Genomic DNA, 13,842 nt, shown 5'->3' with positions numbered 1-13,842 from the left:
GGTGGGCTTGGCCAGCTCGACCTCACTCGTGTGATTGAATACCACTTTTGCTAACGTTTTGTTTTGCTAGCACTCTGCCAGCAAAAATGGAGCTCGTGAAGATCATGTGCAGCCCCCAGAGCTCAATTTTCACCTGTAACAGCCTCTGGTAGTGCTCTGCCTGCAAAAACGGAGCCTGGGAGGTCTGAACACAGCCCTTACAAGCTCTGTTTTCTCTAACAGAGGCACTGCAGGCCGGTCTTACGCTATTTCCAGGGTAGCCCCATGGGCCAGATCTAAGCACTCCTGTTTAAATCAATCAACCTTCTTTCTAGTGCAAGAACTCCCATCCAATATCCCATGGTGGTTGAACAATATAATGCATTCTATGTGGTACTCTTTGGAAATGATTGGGATATTGCAACATATACAGAATATGGTGGACAGATTATCATCAGGACAACTTCAGCAAAACCCCAGTTTTACTGTTACTGTACTCCTTTGCCTTCCAGGCCCAATGCAAGACCTGATTATTATCTTTCAAGCCCTACAGGGCATAGATATTCAGTATTACCTTGACAAAAATTCAGTCTATCTAGGTTTCTTCATATTGTCTTTAATATGCTATTAGCTGCTCAGAGTCACATCCGTGAAATTGGTGGCCGTATTAATGAATTAAATTAATAATTCATTATTAGAGGACAATGTGCATCTCCTTTGTTCTTACAGAGTACATGATATTTGAATTAGGCAAAATGATTTTTTTAAAGTTGAAGACTGGTTCTATAGAACACTCTGCCTTTGGATTTAATTTGGTTGTATCTCCTCTTGCGTTTTGTAAGGCTGTAGAAATTGCTGTTTTAGTATGCTTATTGTCTGTATTGAGGGTAGGCATCATCATAGGTATCACTGTTATCTTAGTCTGATTCATAAATCTTTGCTTTTATATTCCTTCAATGTGTTTACTTCTACTTTCTTGTAAACTATCTGTTAGAACTGGGACAGTTTACAAAAGTTGTAAATAAATAGAATAAATATCCTTAACTTGAAAAAGGAGGAGAAGGAGAAGGAAAATATAGATTATTTCTGAATTTTGTTTTGGAAAGCTTTATCTAGGCTTCTGTTGAGAAAGAGAAAATTACCGTCAATGTAATTCAAAAATTGTATGCATACAAATATACATAAATGTGCAGTTGAATCCAAGGAGAATAAGGAAAACTAGGTTAGTGGTTCTGGGATATAATTGTGAATAGGATATTGGTTGGCTATCACTAACCTTTGTCCCTTTTTTTTCAAATTCAGATTCCACATTTTAATTTAACAGTTGTTCAAGTGATAATGATTATTTTCTGGAGCTTTGGTGAGAAAGCAATAAAGGAATTGAATTATGAATATGTCACATAAGTCCAGATCCGGATTCATAATATTTCCCAATTGTCAACAGGAAGCATTTATACATTTCTTACTTTCTTACTGATAACCCTCTATTCACATACTTGAATCCTGCAAAAGTGCCAAAAATAACCCTGAACAATTGTTATGTCTGACAGTTAAACAAATCAAGCAAACTGATTGGTTCCCGAACGGCTGCCAGCAACAACCGCTGATTGGCTGAGACAAAATCCCGCCAAAAATAAACGGCTGTCTTAGTCTTTTCCCTCCGCTTTGAAAAGGTATAAAGGTTTTGCCAGCGCGGGTTGTTGGTGTAGGTAGTTGTTAGTTACTGGTTATCATTACAGCTCTTGTAAAATAAATACAAGTTTAGCTACAACGGACTCAGTGTCATTACTGACTTAACAACAATGGTTTCAAAACATAAACCGATTACAAAACTATGATCCAGTGAAAGCTCAGCAGTCAAAGAAATAGTTGAATACATCTTTTCCTGATCATAGTGAAATTTTAAAATTAAATAAAGCTCCTTCTTGTTCTCTCAATAAACAATGGGATGCAATGGATAAAATAAAATGCAGAATAACATCTGTTTAATTATTATAATGAATGCAAAGTATAAAATTATATTTTTTCTTGTCACAGCTTAGGTTCTCTTGAGCAGTCATATATACATGCTTTACAGTTCATATTTGGTATCAGTGTGTTTATTTGTGTTGGACTGAATGAATGGCAAAGTTCAAAGACGTTATTCTTTTTCCATTCTTAAAAAAATACTTCATGTCATTGATACACAACTTTGTGTTAATATAACTTGTCTTAACTCTGCAAACTTCATTCATCATATCAGAAAAATCACTCCAGGTGTTAAAAGAACAGTTGTTATTTTATTCCTTTTTGGTGGGTACAAAAACCACAGGTTTTTTTTTTACACAGAACAAGATTATAAATAATATCGGTAACATGAGTGACCCGTAGTCTCTTTGATTCTACACGGCAGACTGATGGTGTTCTCTAAACGCATTTGTTGGTTTCTTGTAGTTAGACAGATGCAAATCCGTCGAACACTGAATGATGGAACAGAATGACGGTAACAGCAAATGAGAGGAGGGCCAACAATGTAAAAAAAAAAAAGTCTCTGAAATTTATTACAGTGATGCCATTTTATATCAGTTATTGCAATGAATTGTTCCCTAAGATGGTTAGAAAAAAGAATTGTGTTCTCCACTACTGAATTTACATCCATTAAAAAGCAAGCATGTTTCAATATTCCTCTTTTGTTCCCAAAGAAAAAAAACGTATTTTTAATTTTTTTTTCACAGGATTTACATGTATTTTTTTCTCCTCCTTCTCACAGTTTAGTAAAACTTGTTTCCACAGCTGGACATTCTTCCCATTGTATACTGTTGTTCGTCTGGAGACACAGGTTAACGTGTTCATTGATTTCTACAGCCACTGGCTCCCCACTTTGCTGACAGGAAGGCTCACGGCCTTCCCTCAAGTCTGTTCCTCATAGATTTTAATGCGCTAAATTGGCAAGTCCTTGTGAGAGAAATCTCTTGCGGTTCATATTTCTTTCCCAACCCCTCCCCCCAAAAAACTAAATTATGAATTTTATATATATCTATATCTATATCTATATAGATGTATGTTTGTGTGTATATATCTATATGCATATAAACATATATATGCACATATATGCATATAGATATATATGCATGTATATCACATATCTATACATACAGACATACATACACACAAACTTTTTCCTGATATAAAATCTGAGTTAGGGCTTCCGAACAGAGACCATGCACGCATTGGCTGTTGAAGACACGTTTTTGATGCCCTGCCCATACTCAGCCTGTTTCTAAGTTCATCAAGGACATTTCCCGTGTCATGTTACACAGTCCGTGCTGTATTCCCGTCAGTCACTGACACGGGTTAATTAAGGCACTCGATTATTTTTTTGGTTTTTATGGTAGATCTGATTCAATTACCGCCAATCCTGAACTTTGTCTAATTGCAGTTCCAGCGTGTACGGCCTTTGGGCAATCCGGAGTGAGTACGCGACCGTTTTCTCCCATGCTTCCCGTGATTGATAATCTGGCTTTGTTTCGTATGGCTTCAGAAAAGGTCAGCTAGGAAGTAAGAAAACAGAACAGAGGGAAAGAGGGAAGAAAAGGAAGTGTTACCATGAATCTATTCCCTGGGAAGATAGTAGACAGCAAACACCAAAAATTTCTGTAGGTAGACATCTGCATTATTGTGCTACATGATAATAATAAGAGTAATAATAAAAATAATAATGCAATTTGTCTTTTTTAAAAACACACACAAAAAAATAAAGCTCTCAAATATCAACCTGGGAATTTGATTTATACTAAAAATTTAATAAAAGACTGTAAATATAAAATGTGTCTCTGTTGCCCAGTTTCCTAAGCAATCGGTCCCTATACTTTTGTTTTCTATCTTTCTAAAAATGTAAAATCAGTAAAACTATGAGACAGATGCTTGCTTGCAAATGAGTTTGGGAATAGAAACATAGAAACATAGAAACATAGAAGTCTGACGGCAGAAAAAGACCTCATGGTCCATCTAGTCTGCCCTTATACTATTTTCTGTATTTTATCTTAGGATGGATATATGTTTATCCCAGGCATGTTTAAATTCAGTTACTGTGGATTTATCTACCACATCTGCTGGAAGTTTGTTCCAAGGATCTACTACTCTTTCAGTAAAATAATATTTCCTCACGTTGCTTTTGATCTTTCCCCCAACTAACTTCAGATTGTGTCCCCTTGTTCTTGTGTTCACTTTCCTATTAAAAACACTTCCCTCCTGGACCTTATTTAATATATTTAAATGTTTCCTATTAAAAACACTTCCCTCCTGGACCTTATTTAATATATTTAAATGTTTCGATCATGTCCCCCCTTTTCCTTCTGTCCTCCAGACTATACAGATTGAGTTCATGAAGTCTTTCCTGATACGTTTTATGCTTAAGACCTTCCACCATTCTTGTAGCCCGTCTTTGGACCCGTTCAATTTTGTCAATATCTTTTTGTAGGTGAGGTCTCCAGAACTGAACACAGTATTCCAAATGTGGTCTCACCAGCGCTCTATATAAGGGGATCACAATCTCCCTCTTCCTGCTTGTTATACCTCTAGCTATGCAGCCAAGCATCCTACTTGCTTTCCCTACCGCCTGACTGCACTGTTCACCCATTTTGAGACTGTCAGAAATCACTACCCCTAAATCCTTTTCTTTTGAAGTATTTGCCAACACTGAACTGCCAACACTGAATGAAGGTGCAGTTACAGTATCATATTGATACTGTCTATAGAGGCCCAGGGTTTAAAAAAAAATCCACATTTTCTGTGTATTTCAGTGGCTAAAGTTTCAATCAAATCTCTCTCAGTGAAGCCATTGGGAGTTAATTTCATTTGCTCCCTTATTCTACTTTTTGTTTAAAGAACTCAAAAGTATAGAAAATGTCACTATCTAAAAATAACAGTTCCTATAAATTATGAAGGGATATCATGCAATAATACATCTATTAAATCTTTGGAGCTTAGAGTTACTCATCCATAACGGGTCCCACTAATTCCCACAAAATCTATTTTAAAGCTAAGCCTGATTTCAATCCATTGCACATAACTAATTTAAAGCCCATTTCAAATAATGTTGCTTTTTCCTAACTTTGAGTTGGCTGTAAGGTTCATCAAATCCAACAGTGGTTATTTGTAATCAAATGTAAACTTTTTTTTTTAAAAAAAAAAAATGTTTGGAGTGATTCTTGCTTTTATTTGGTCAAAGGTTCCATTAAGTTTGATGAGCCTTTCTTCTAAGAAAAGGTAGTAGTATTGCGATATTTTAAAAGTTGTGGCTGCAACTGAAGTGTAAAGGAATATTAAAAGAAGACTTGAACCAAGCATGCTAGTAAAACACACTGACTTGGTAATCTTTGTCAAGGATGCGTATTACATGCAAAAGAGCAATGCATAGCATACAGCAGTGAAAAGTGTTCGGAAACTTCAGATCGTGCAGAATGCAGCTGCGAGAGCAATCATGGGCTTCCCAAGGTATGCCCATGTTACACCAACACTCCGCAGTCTGCATTGGTTGCCGATCAATTTCCGGTCACAATTCAAAGTGCTGGTTATGACCTTTAAAGCCCTTCATGGCATCGGACCAGAATATCTCCGGGACTGCCTTCTGCCACACGAATCCCAGCGACCGATTAGGTCCCACAGAGTTGGCCTTCTCCGGGTCCCGTCGACTAAACAATGTCGTTTGGCGGGTCCCAGGGGAGGAGCCTTCTCTGTGGTGCCCCCGACCCTCTGGAACCAGCTCCCCCCTGAGATTAGAACTGCCCCCACCCTCCTTGCCTTTCGTAAACTCCTTAAAACCCACCTCTGCCGTCAGGCATAGGGGAACTGAGATAACTTCCCCAGGCCTATATTGTTTATGTATGGTATGTTGTGTGCATGTTTTTTTTAAATTATGGGTTTTTAGTTTTAATTATTAGATTTGTATTGTACATTGTTTTTTCTATTACTGTTGTGAGCCGCCCCGAGTCTACGGAGAGGGGCGGCATACAAATTTAATAAATAAATAAATTAATTAATAAAATATTTATGTATACACACACAAAAAAAGGGGGTCATTTTTGATAGATTCAGGCCGTCCTCCCCCACCTGTTTCAAATCAATTTATAGTATTGTTCAGTTCTTCAAAACTAGAATTTATAAGGCTGTTCAATGGTAATACAGACAATTAAATCATGTCTATATTATGAATCAACTTTCTTTTTTCTTTTCTTTTAACCGTCTTTTAACGATCCTGTAATCTCTTGCATTGGTGTGAAGTTGGGATGGAGCTGAGCATTTACTTGCCAGATGTTTAATTTGTGGAGAACTGGCCTATGTGGAGTTTGCACATGTGCCTGGAAAGAGAAATATCTGCTGCTACCTAGGATTGAACTTCCAGCTCTCTACATGGGGCTACCTTTGAAAAGTGTTCGGAAACTTCAGATCGTGCAGAATGCAGCTGCGAGAGCAATCATGGGCTTCCCTAAATATGCCCATGTCACACCAACACTCCGCAGTCTGAATTGGTTGCCGATCAGTTTCTGGTCACAATTCAAAGTGTTGGTTATGACCTATAAAGCCCTTCATGGCACCGGACCAGAATATCTTCGGGACCGCCTCCTGCCGCACGAATCCCAGCGGCCAGTTAGGTCCCACAGAGTGGGTCTTCTCCGGGTCCCGTCAACTAAACAATGCCACTTGGCGGGACCCAGGAGAAGAGCCTTCTCTGTGGCGGCCCCGGCCCTCTGGAACCAACTCCCCCCAGAGATTAGAATTGCCCCCACCCTCCTTGCCTTTCGTAAGCTACTTAAAACCCACCTCTGCCGCCAGGCATGGGGGAATTAAGACTTTTTTCTCCCCCTAGGCCGTTACCACTGTATACATGGTATGTTTGGTTTTTATATATTAAGGGGTTTTAATTTGCTTTTAGTATTGGATTTTATTATATATTGTTCATGATTGTTGTTAGCCGCCCCGAGTTTTCGGAGAGGGGCGGCATATAAATCCAATAAAACTTGAAACTTGAACTCACAGCCTTCCGATTGAACTCCACTTTCTAGGCTGCCATGCCACTCTAACTGACTTTTTAACAATACCGTGGGATATCTGCTCAAATTTTAAATTGTTATTTAAACCCGATTACCATCCCTTAATTGTACAGGTTGGTCCTGGTGTCTTAATTATTTCTGAAATTCCTACATCAGTTATGTTATTAGAAAAAAGACTATGCCATTCTTAAATTTATACAATAGTTAATTTTCTTTTCAGAACATTGTATTCAGCAGATTCAGGTAGGATAAATTAGTTCTGTATGACCTTGGATGAGAATAATGCAACAAATGTTGAACAAAAAAATATTTCCTTCACTAGTGAAATGAGTGGCATAAACTTTAATAAACAAGGAAATAAATCCTTATTATCTTTTTTATTGCTTTGTTTTTGTTATTTTTGGGGCTATTTCGTTTTGCTTTGTTTGCTATCATTATTATTTTCATTCTTTGTAAGCGTTTTTCCGAATGTTTCCTTCTTAGAATGTGGTGCCCAGAACTGAATAGAGCATTTGATGTAAAGCAGGGGTATAGAATTCGTGGTTCGCAGGCCCGATGCATCATGGACCATTTCAACTTTAGCGAAGGGTAAAAAGTCGTGATACATCACGTGGCCACAACTTGACACTGCGAGTTTGATGTAAAGTCTGACTAAGATATAATAAATGAGAAATTTCCTCCTTGTAACTTAGAAATTGTACTTCTATTGATGCAACTCAAATTTACTTTTGCATTTTTGGGATCAACTCAAATATGCCTACAGTTACCAAGCCACACATTTGATAATTTTTCCCCAGCTTCTAAACCTTGATAACTTTAAGATGTGAGGACTCCAATTCCCAGAATCCCCCAATTAACATGCAGACTGAGGATTTCTGGGTGTTGAATTCCACACATGTATGTGAAAGTTGCCAAAGTTGAGGGATGCTGTTCTAAGTGAAGTGAAGCACTTTGCACTTGTCCCTATTCAGTTTCTTCTTGTTATTTTAAACCCATTTTTTAAAAAAATCAGGATAATTTGGGTTCTGTTTTCTATCATACTATCCATTCCATTTCCTGTTCTGTATCAGGCACCACAGTAACATGGGCCATCCTTGAACCTGTTTACATTGCAAAGCCACAGCTGCCAATAATACAAGTAGTCCTCAACTTATGACCAGTTGCTTAGCAAACGAAGTTCTGATGGACCAACTTGGAGGGTACTTACTACCCAGATTCAAGGTTCAAAGGAAGCTCCCTCTGGTCATGTGACTACATTTTGGTCCCAAGTAAACTAGGTTGTATTCACAGCCGTTTGTAATGGCCGCGTTTTACAACGATTTTGTGGAATGCTACTATTTACTTGCAGTTTGCAGCAAAATCTCTTCCATTGTAAACTATTAGTTCATTTAATCATGGCATTAACTTAATGACAACAGTTTTGCTTAATGACCATGGTGGTTAGCTTAAAGTCTGCTGTAAAAAAAAAGATGATAAAAGCGAGTTGGTCACATAACTGGCCCATTGATGACCATCGTTTAGTTAGGACTGCGACTATTATAGCTGTAACTCAAGGATTACCTGTATCCCGACTGATATTGTCTGCATCATTCTTAATTTGAAATCAGAACATCAACTACTGATAAATTAGGAAGATGGTTTGAGCTGAGTCTGTAGTAGTGGTTTAGAATGAAGCTATACAGCCACTATGGGGAACCTATGGCACGTGGGCCCGAAGTGGCATGCAGAACCATGTCACCTGGCACACAAAGCATTGCCCATTCCTCTTCCAGGTTTCTGGTGCACATGCGCATGTGACAATCAGTTGGCCTTTGTGTGATCATCACTGCCGGAAACCGGAAGAGATAGTCTTCTATTTTCTGGTGTAAGCATGTAGGCATGCCTGGTGTTAACTGGAAGACTTGCTGGCTGGCCCGCATGCATGCGCCGGAAACTGGAAGTTCATTTTCCAGCACGTGCATTCCCCCTGTGCAGCTCCTCTTCCTAGTCATTGTCCAGAGAAGCATGAAAAGTGCTCCCTTTTGGGCACTTGGCGCCCCTGAGCGCACATGCTCCCTTTTTGGCACTCAGTGCCGAAAAGGTTAGCCATCACTGTTATACAGTATAGGAACCACAGAGCTACCAGCAAAACAGTATGCTTAATTAGAGCCACGGTGGTGAAGTTGTTAGAGTTCTGTACTACAGAGTTGTTAGAGTTGTTAGAGTTCTGTACTACAGAGTACTTCTGCTGATGCTGATTGCCAGAGGTTTGGCAGTTCAAGTACATGGCGGCATGAGATTTGGCTTCTGCGCATGCACAGTGTTGTGGTTAGCTCTGGCCCTGCTCCTGCCCCAAGGACTGTGGATGTGGGGGAGACATCCACATGCTGCAGGCCTGTTTTGCCCCCGGTGGAATCTGCTGATGAAGGCTCCTCTGACCAAGAAGACATGAGTGACAGGGAGGAGGAGAGTGTGGCAGACAGCTCAGAAGGAGATCAATTATCTAGCTCCTCCTTGAATTCAGAACAAGAGTTAATGATACAGCCACGCATGGGGAGAGCGATGCATAGGCAACAACAACTGAGAGATTATTATCAAAGAAAATGAGGCCACCTGTGGTTGGGTGGGGCTGTGGTCATTAGTGAGGCTGCTATAAATAGCAGCCTGTGGGTTTGGCCATTGTGGAGGATTATCTGATGGTTGTGTTTCGTGCCTGCTTTGCTGACTTCGACCTTGGTGTGTTGCTTTTTCCCTGCTTTGAAACTAAAGTGTGTGTCACTTTGTGAAAGCAGGATTGTGAATTGCCTCACAGCTGCAAGATAAGTATCACAGAACTGATAAGAGATTTGTTCAAATTACCAGTTTGTTTGGAGACGAGTGCTCTTTGCTATACCAAAAGAGGGCTTAGTTTAAGTGAATTTTCATTATAAAGAACATTGTTTTGAATTTTCAAACGTGTGTGTGTCTGAAATTTGTACCTGTGAATTTTTGGGAGGATTCCACCAGAGAGCCCGACAGAACACGCAGGAAGCAAAATCTCGCACAAGTATGCTCACGAGATTTCGGTGATTTTTGGCAATTTCTTTTCCTCCGCGCATGCGCCGAAGCGAAAATACCCACTAAAAATTGGTAAAATCTCTCACACGCAAGCATCTTCACGTGAGATTTCACTTCCTGTGCATGTGCAGAAGCTGAATCTCACACAGGTGCGTGCGTGCGTGCGTGCATCGGGGAATGCAGAGATGCAGGCGCACCTCCGTTTTTCCAACTAGGACTGCGCACCGGACCGTCCATGCAGCAGCCCACTACTGAATGTCACCCCTAATCAGGAGAGAACTCCTCCTTTTTGCTTATTCAGATCAGTGTGGGCAGCTAGAGAAGCTGCAGACTAGGAAAGGAAAACAAGCAACAGTATATCAGTACTATGGACATTGGATTCAACATGTCTTCGCCAACATGGCATTCTCCAAAGGCTCTCTGCAAATTCTGGGCATTGTGGTGCAAAACCTCTGGAGGATGCCAGTTTGAATAAGGCATTGGAAGCGGCTCTTTAGATCCCAGCCAAAGTCTACAACGGTTAGCCAATAGAAGGATTTAAAATATTATGGAAACAAGGAAGCGCTAAGAGGAACAAAATACCCAAGTCCTTCATGAGATATTAATTAAGAGAGGAATCACATCTGAATTCAAATGGGGAGACATCCCATGCTTAGCCTGGCATGCAAATGTTGTTGCTGCTGTGGTTGCAGGAAATGTTTGCAATTTTTTTTAAAAGAGATAGCATGATGGCGTGATGATCCAACAAAAACAAGGCACCGTTTCCCCCACTTTGGAATCCAAAATGACAGGATTTGCACAGAGATTGCAGAATGGATGAGGCGTTGTGTGGATGGAATTATGAAAATCGGAACAAATGTATGCTTTTCCATACTACGGGATTCTTACGTCCTATTGTATGTGCGGGTATCACTGTGTGTGCAAAGCCTAGCCCAGAGAGGAAAAGGAGCAAGTCAAATGTGGTGGGAGAAGGTAAGGTGATTGAGTTGAGGGCAATTAAAGTAATGAGATCAACTTGAAAAAAGTAAGGGAGGTGATTCCAATACATTTCAGGCCCATTACAGATTGTATAGTGGTCCCTTGACTTTCGCGGGGGATACATTCCAAGACTGCCCGCGAAAGTCAAATTTCTGTGAAGTAGAGACGCTCCCTTCCTTCCTCCCCCTCCATCCTCCATTCCTGGTTTTACTTAACCCCAGAACCCGCAGGGGCAATGGAGCAGCAAGCTGGGGGCTTTGCTGCGCTCGCTGCTGGTGTCTCCTATGGCGGCGGCAGCAGCACCGGTGCTCAGCATCAGGACAGGGGAAGCTCAAGGTAAGAGGGATCCAGGCCAGGACTCAAAGCCAGGATTCCAGGCCCATCAGCTGGGAGTTCAGTCGGCTTAGGTGGGTGGGGGAAGAAGAGGCGGTGGTGGTGGTGGGCAGCAGTAAGCAACAGCGGTGGAAAAAGAGGCAGTGAGTCTTGTCCGCCTGCAAGGCTCGGCGTCAAGTGGAGCGTACCAACGCTCCGAGAATTAAAGGGGAGGGATTGGGGGGCTGGGGCAGAAGCTGAGCTTTTTAAATATATTAAATATTTAAATTTAAAAAAAAAAAAATACCACAGGTTTTCAAAAATGTTATTTCATCTATTTATTTATGTATTTGTTTGTTTGTTTATTTATTTATTGAAAACCCGTGGTATAGACTTTTCGCGAAAGTCGGACCCACGAAAGTCAAGGGACCACTGTAATTCCTTTGCTAGTGATTGGTCAAAAATGTCCATGCCTTCAAGTGTAACTTTAACCATAATTTAAAGTTAAGATGTTTAGTCCAGACACATCTACAGGCGATAGATGATGTCAACCTTGAAGGGAACCTGGCTGAGGCCATCTTTATGGCTTCAGGGTTGCCACAAGGCAGAAGAGGGGAAATAGGGAGGGGGAAATAGTTAACTGGGGCTTTGCAGTCAAAACAAAGAGTTTTCCTGTGGAAACCAAGGTCACTCCAGCAACTGGCTGGGAGAGGAAGAGTGAAGTAACCAAGCAACCAACTAGCATCTTTATTAGACCATATCACTGAAGGCTTGGGGGAAGGGGAAATCATTTACTTTTTAAATAGTAAACCAATGGTTTACTATTTAACTATACAGTTATACCTCGGTTCTCGAACGCCTTGGTTTTCGTACATTTCGGATACCGAACAAAATTTTCTGCAAAAATTTGCTTCGGTATCCGAACAAAAATTCGGATACTGAACAGAAAATTTTGTTTACTATGCGAAATGTGCGACCAGGGCAGCTTTGCAAAGCAACTGCCACAAGATCTGAGGAGACGGGGTGAGACGGAATGGAAGTCGGGATCCGACACGCCCCTCCTGGCCGCCCTCTTAACAGCCTCCCAGTCTCTACCATCTAACTGCTCCAAGCTGCAGGGAGGGTAGGGCTGGCTGCAATACCGGCAGCTTCGGGGGGCTCCTTTCCTCAGTGGTTCAGTTTGTTACCTCCAGGCAGCTGCACCAACTTTTTCTTTCCCACCGGCGGCGGCTCCGGTGGCTTCCCTTCATCACGTGACGTTCCCGACACTGCTGCTGCTCCTCGAAGGGAAGCTGCCGCCATTGCCGCCGCCGCCAGGAAAGAAAAAGTTGGTGCACCTGCCTGGCAGTAACAAACTGAACAGATCTTTATCCCATAGGAAATAGAGGAAATAGACTTAATTGGTTCCCAGCAAGTCAATGGGCTGGGAACCAATTAAATCCATTTCCATTATTTCCTATGGGATAAATTAATTCGGTTCTCAACCAAATTGGTTCTCGACCACACTTCCAGAACGAATTGTGGTCGAGAACCGAGGTACCACTGTACTTTTAAATAGAAAACCAATGGTTTTCACCAGTTGTGCGAATATGATGTATCCAACAAACTATTCTTTGAAGAATCTACCTGCCTCGGTGTTCTAGTTTCAATGGGTGCATTACTTGGAATGCTCTCCCACACATTATTTCACAAGGAGAAAGGCATAAATAGAATACATGACATATGGCCACACGGGGTCGTACCCTACACATGTATTAACGTGCCAATATCATAACTGAAGCTGATTAAAATTGCAGTGGTTCGGACAGTTTTAATCGGCATCTAACATCAGTTGCTTTCGACACAGCTGCTTGAAGGCTCAGCTCTCTGGAGAAACTGCTTCTCTTGGAGATTAGCCATGACGTTAGAGAATGTAAATCATGATGCAACTCAATGGGCATAATTTCCTAAGCCATGTGAAAGAAATCCTTACGAGGCTGTATCTGAATAGCAAATGTTTTCCTTCTGATTTATATTCAAACTTGCAATTGTGAGAGTAAAATGACGTTAAGGTGGGCATATTATTATCTGAAGGATTGCCCTAAAAACACCTGTAGAAATAATGGTGCTAGAGACGGTCAAACAGCTGCAGCGTGAAGCTGAGTTTTTGTGCCTAAATGTTCTTTGCTATACTATTATGAACAATCCTGAAGCACATTTGCTGATTGTGTGATGCCTGACTGCTACCTTACAATCAATCCTAGACTCTCAGGATGATTGATTGCGCATTTGTGCAAAACGAAGTTGCACAAGTATTATTTTTTTTAAGCACTAATGAAAACCTGCACGATCTGTCTCCAATCTGTAAAACATTGCTTCTAAAATCAGGAATAGACTAGACTAGAGTAGAATAACAGAGTTGGAAAGGACCTTGGATGTCTTCCAGTCCAACCGCCTGCTTAGGCAGGAAATCCTACACCATTTCAGACAAATGTTTATCCAACATCTTCTTAAAAACTTCCAGTGT

General features: G+C 40.8%; 1 protein-coding gene across 2 annotated transcripts in view; it reads right to left on the bottom strand.

The window, feature by feature from the left end:
* Positions 1–2,312: 2,312 nt before the first annotated feature.
* GRIA4 (glutamate ionotropic receptor AMPA type subunit 4) overlaps positions 2,313–13,842 on the bottom strand; it is a 316,665-nt gene continuing 305,135 nt past the window's right edge. For both annotated transcript variants that reach the window (XM_070751668.1, XM_070751669.1), the window contains exons 16-17: positions 3,369–3,509; positions 2,313–2,438 (exon numbers count right to left, since the gene is read on the bottom strand). In XM_070751668.1, the coding sequence (XP_070607769.1) occupies positions 2,361–2,438; positions 3,369–3,509 (219 nt within the window). In that variant the 3' untranslated portion in view covers positions 2,313–2,360. The remainder of the gene's footprint in view (positions 2,439–3,368; positions 3,510–13,842) is intronic.

The sequence above is a fragment of the Erythrolamprus reginae genome, chromosome 4 (genome assembly GCF_031021105.1).
Source record: "Erythrolamprus reginae isolate rEryReg1 chromosome 4, rEryReg1.hap1, whole genome shotgun sequence".
Classification (NCBI taxonomy): domain Eukaryota; kingdom Metazoa; phylum Chordata; class Lepidosauria; order Squamata; family Dipsadidae; genus Erythrolamprus; species Erythrolamprus reginae.
The sequence above is the reverse complement of the archived record's forward strand: the minus strand, read 5'-3'. Positions and strand labels throughout refer to the sequence as shown.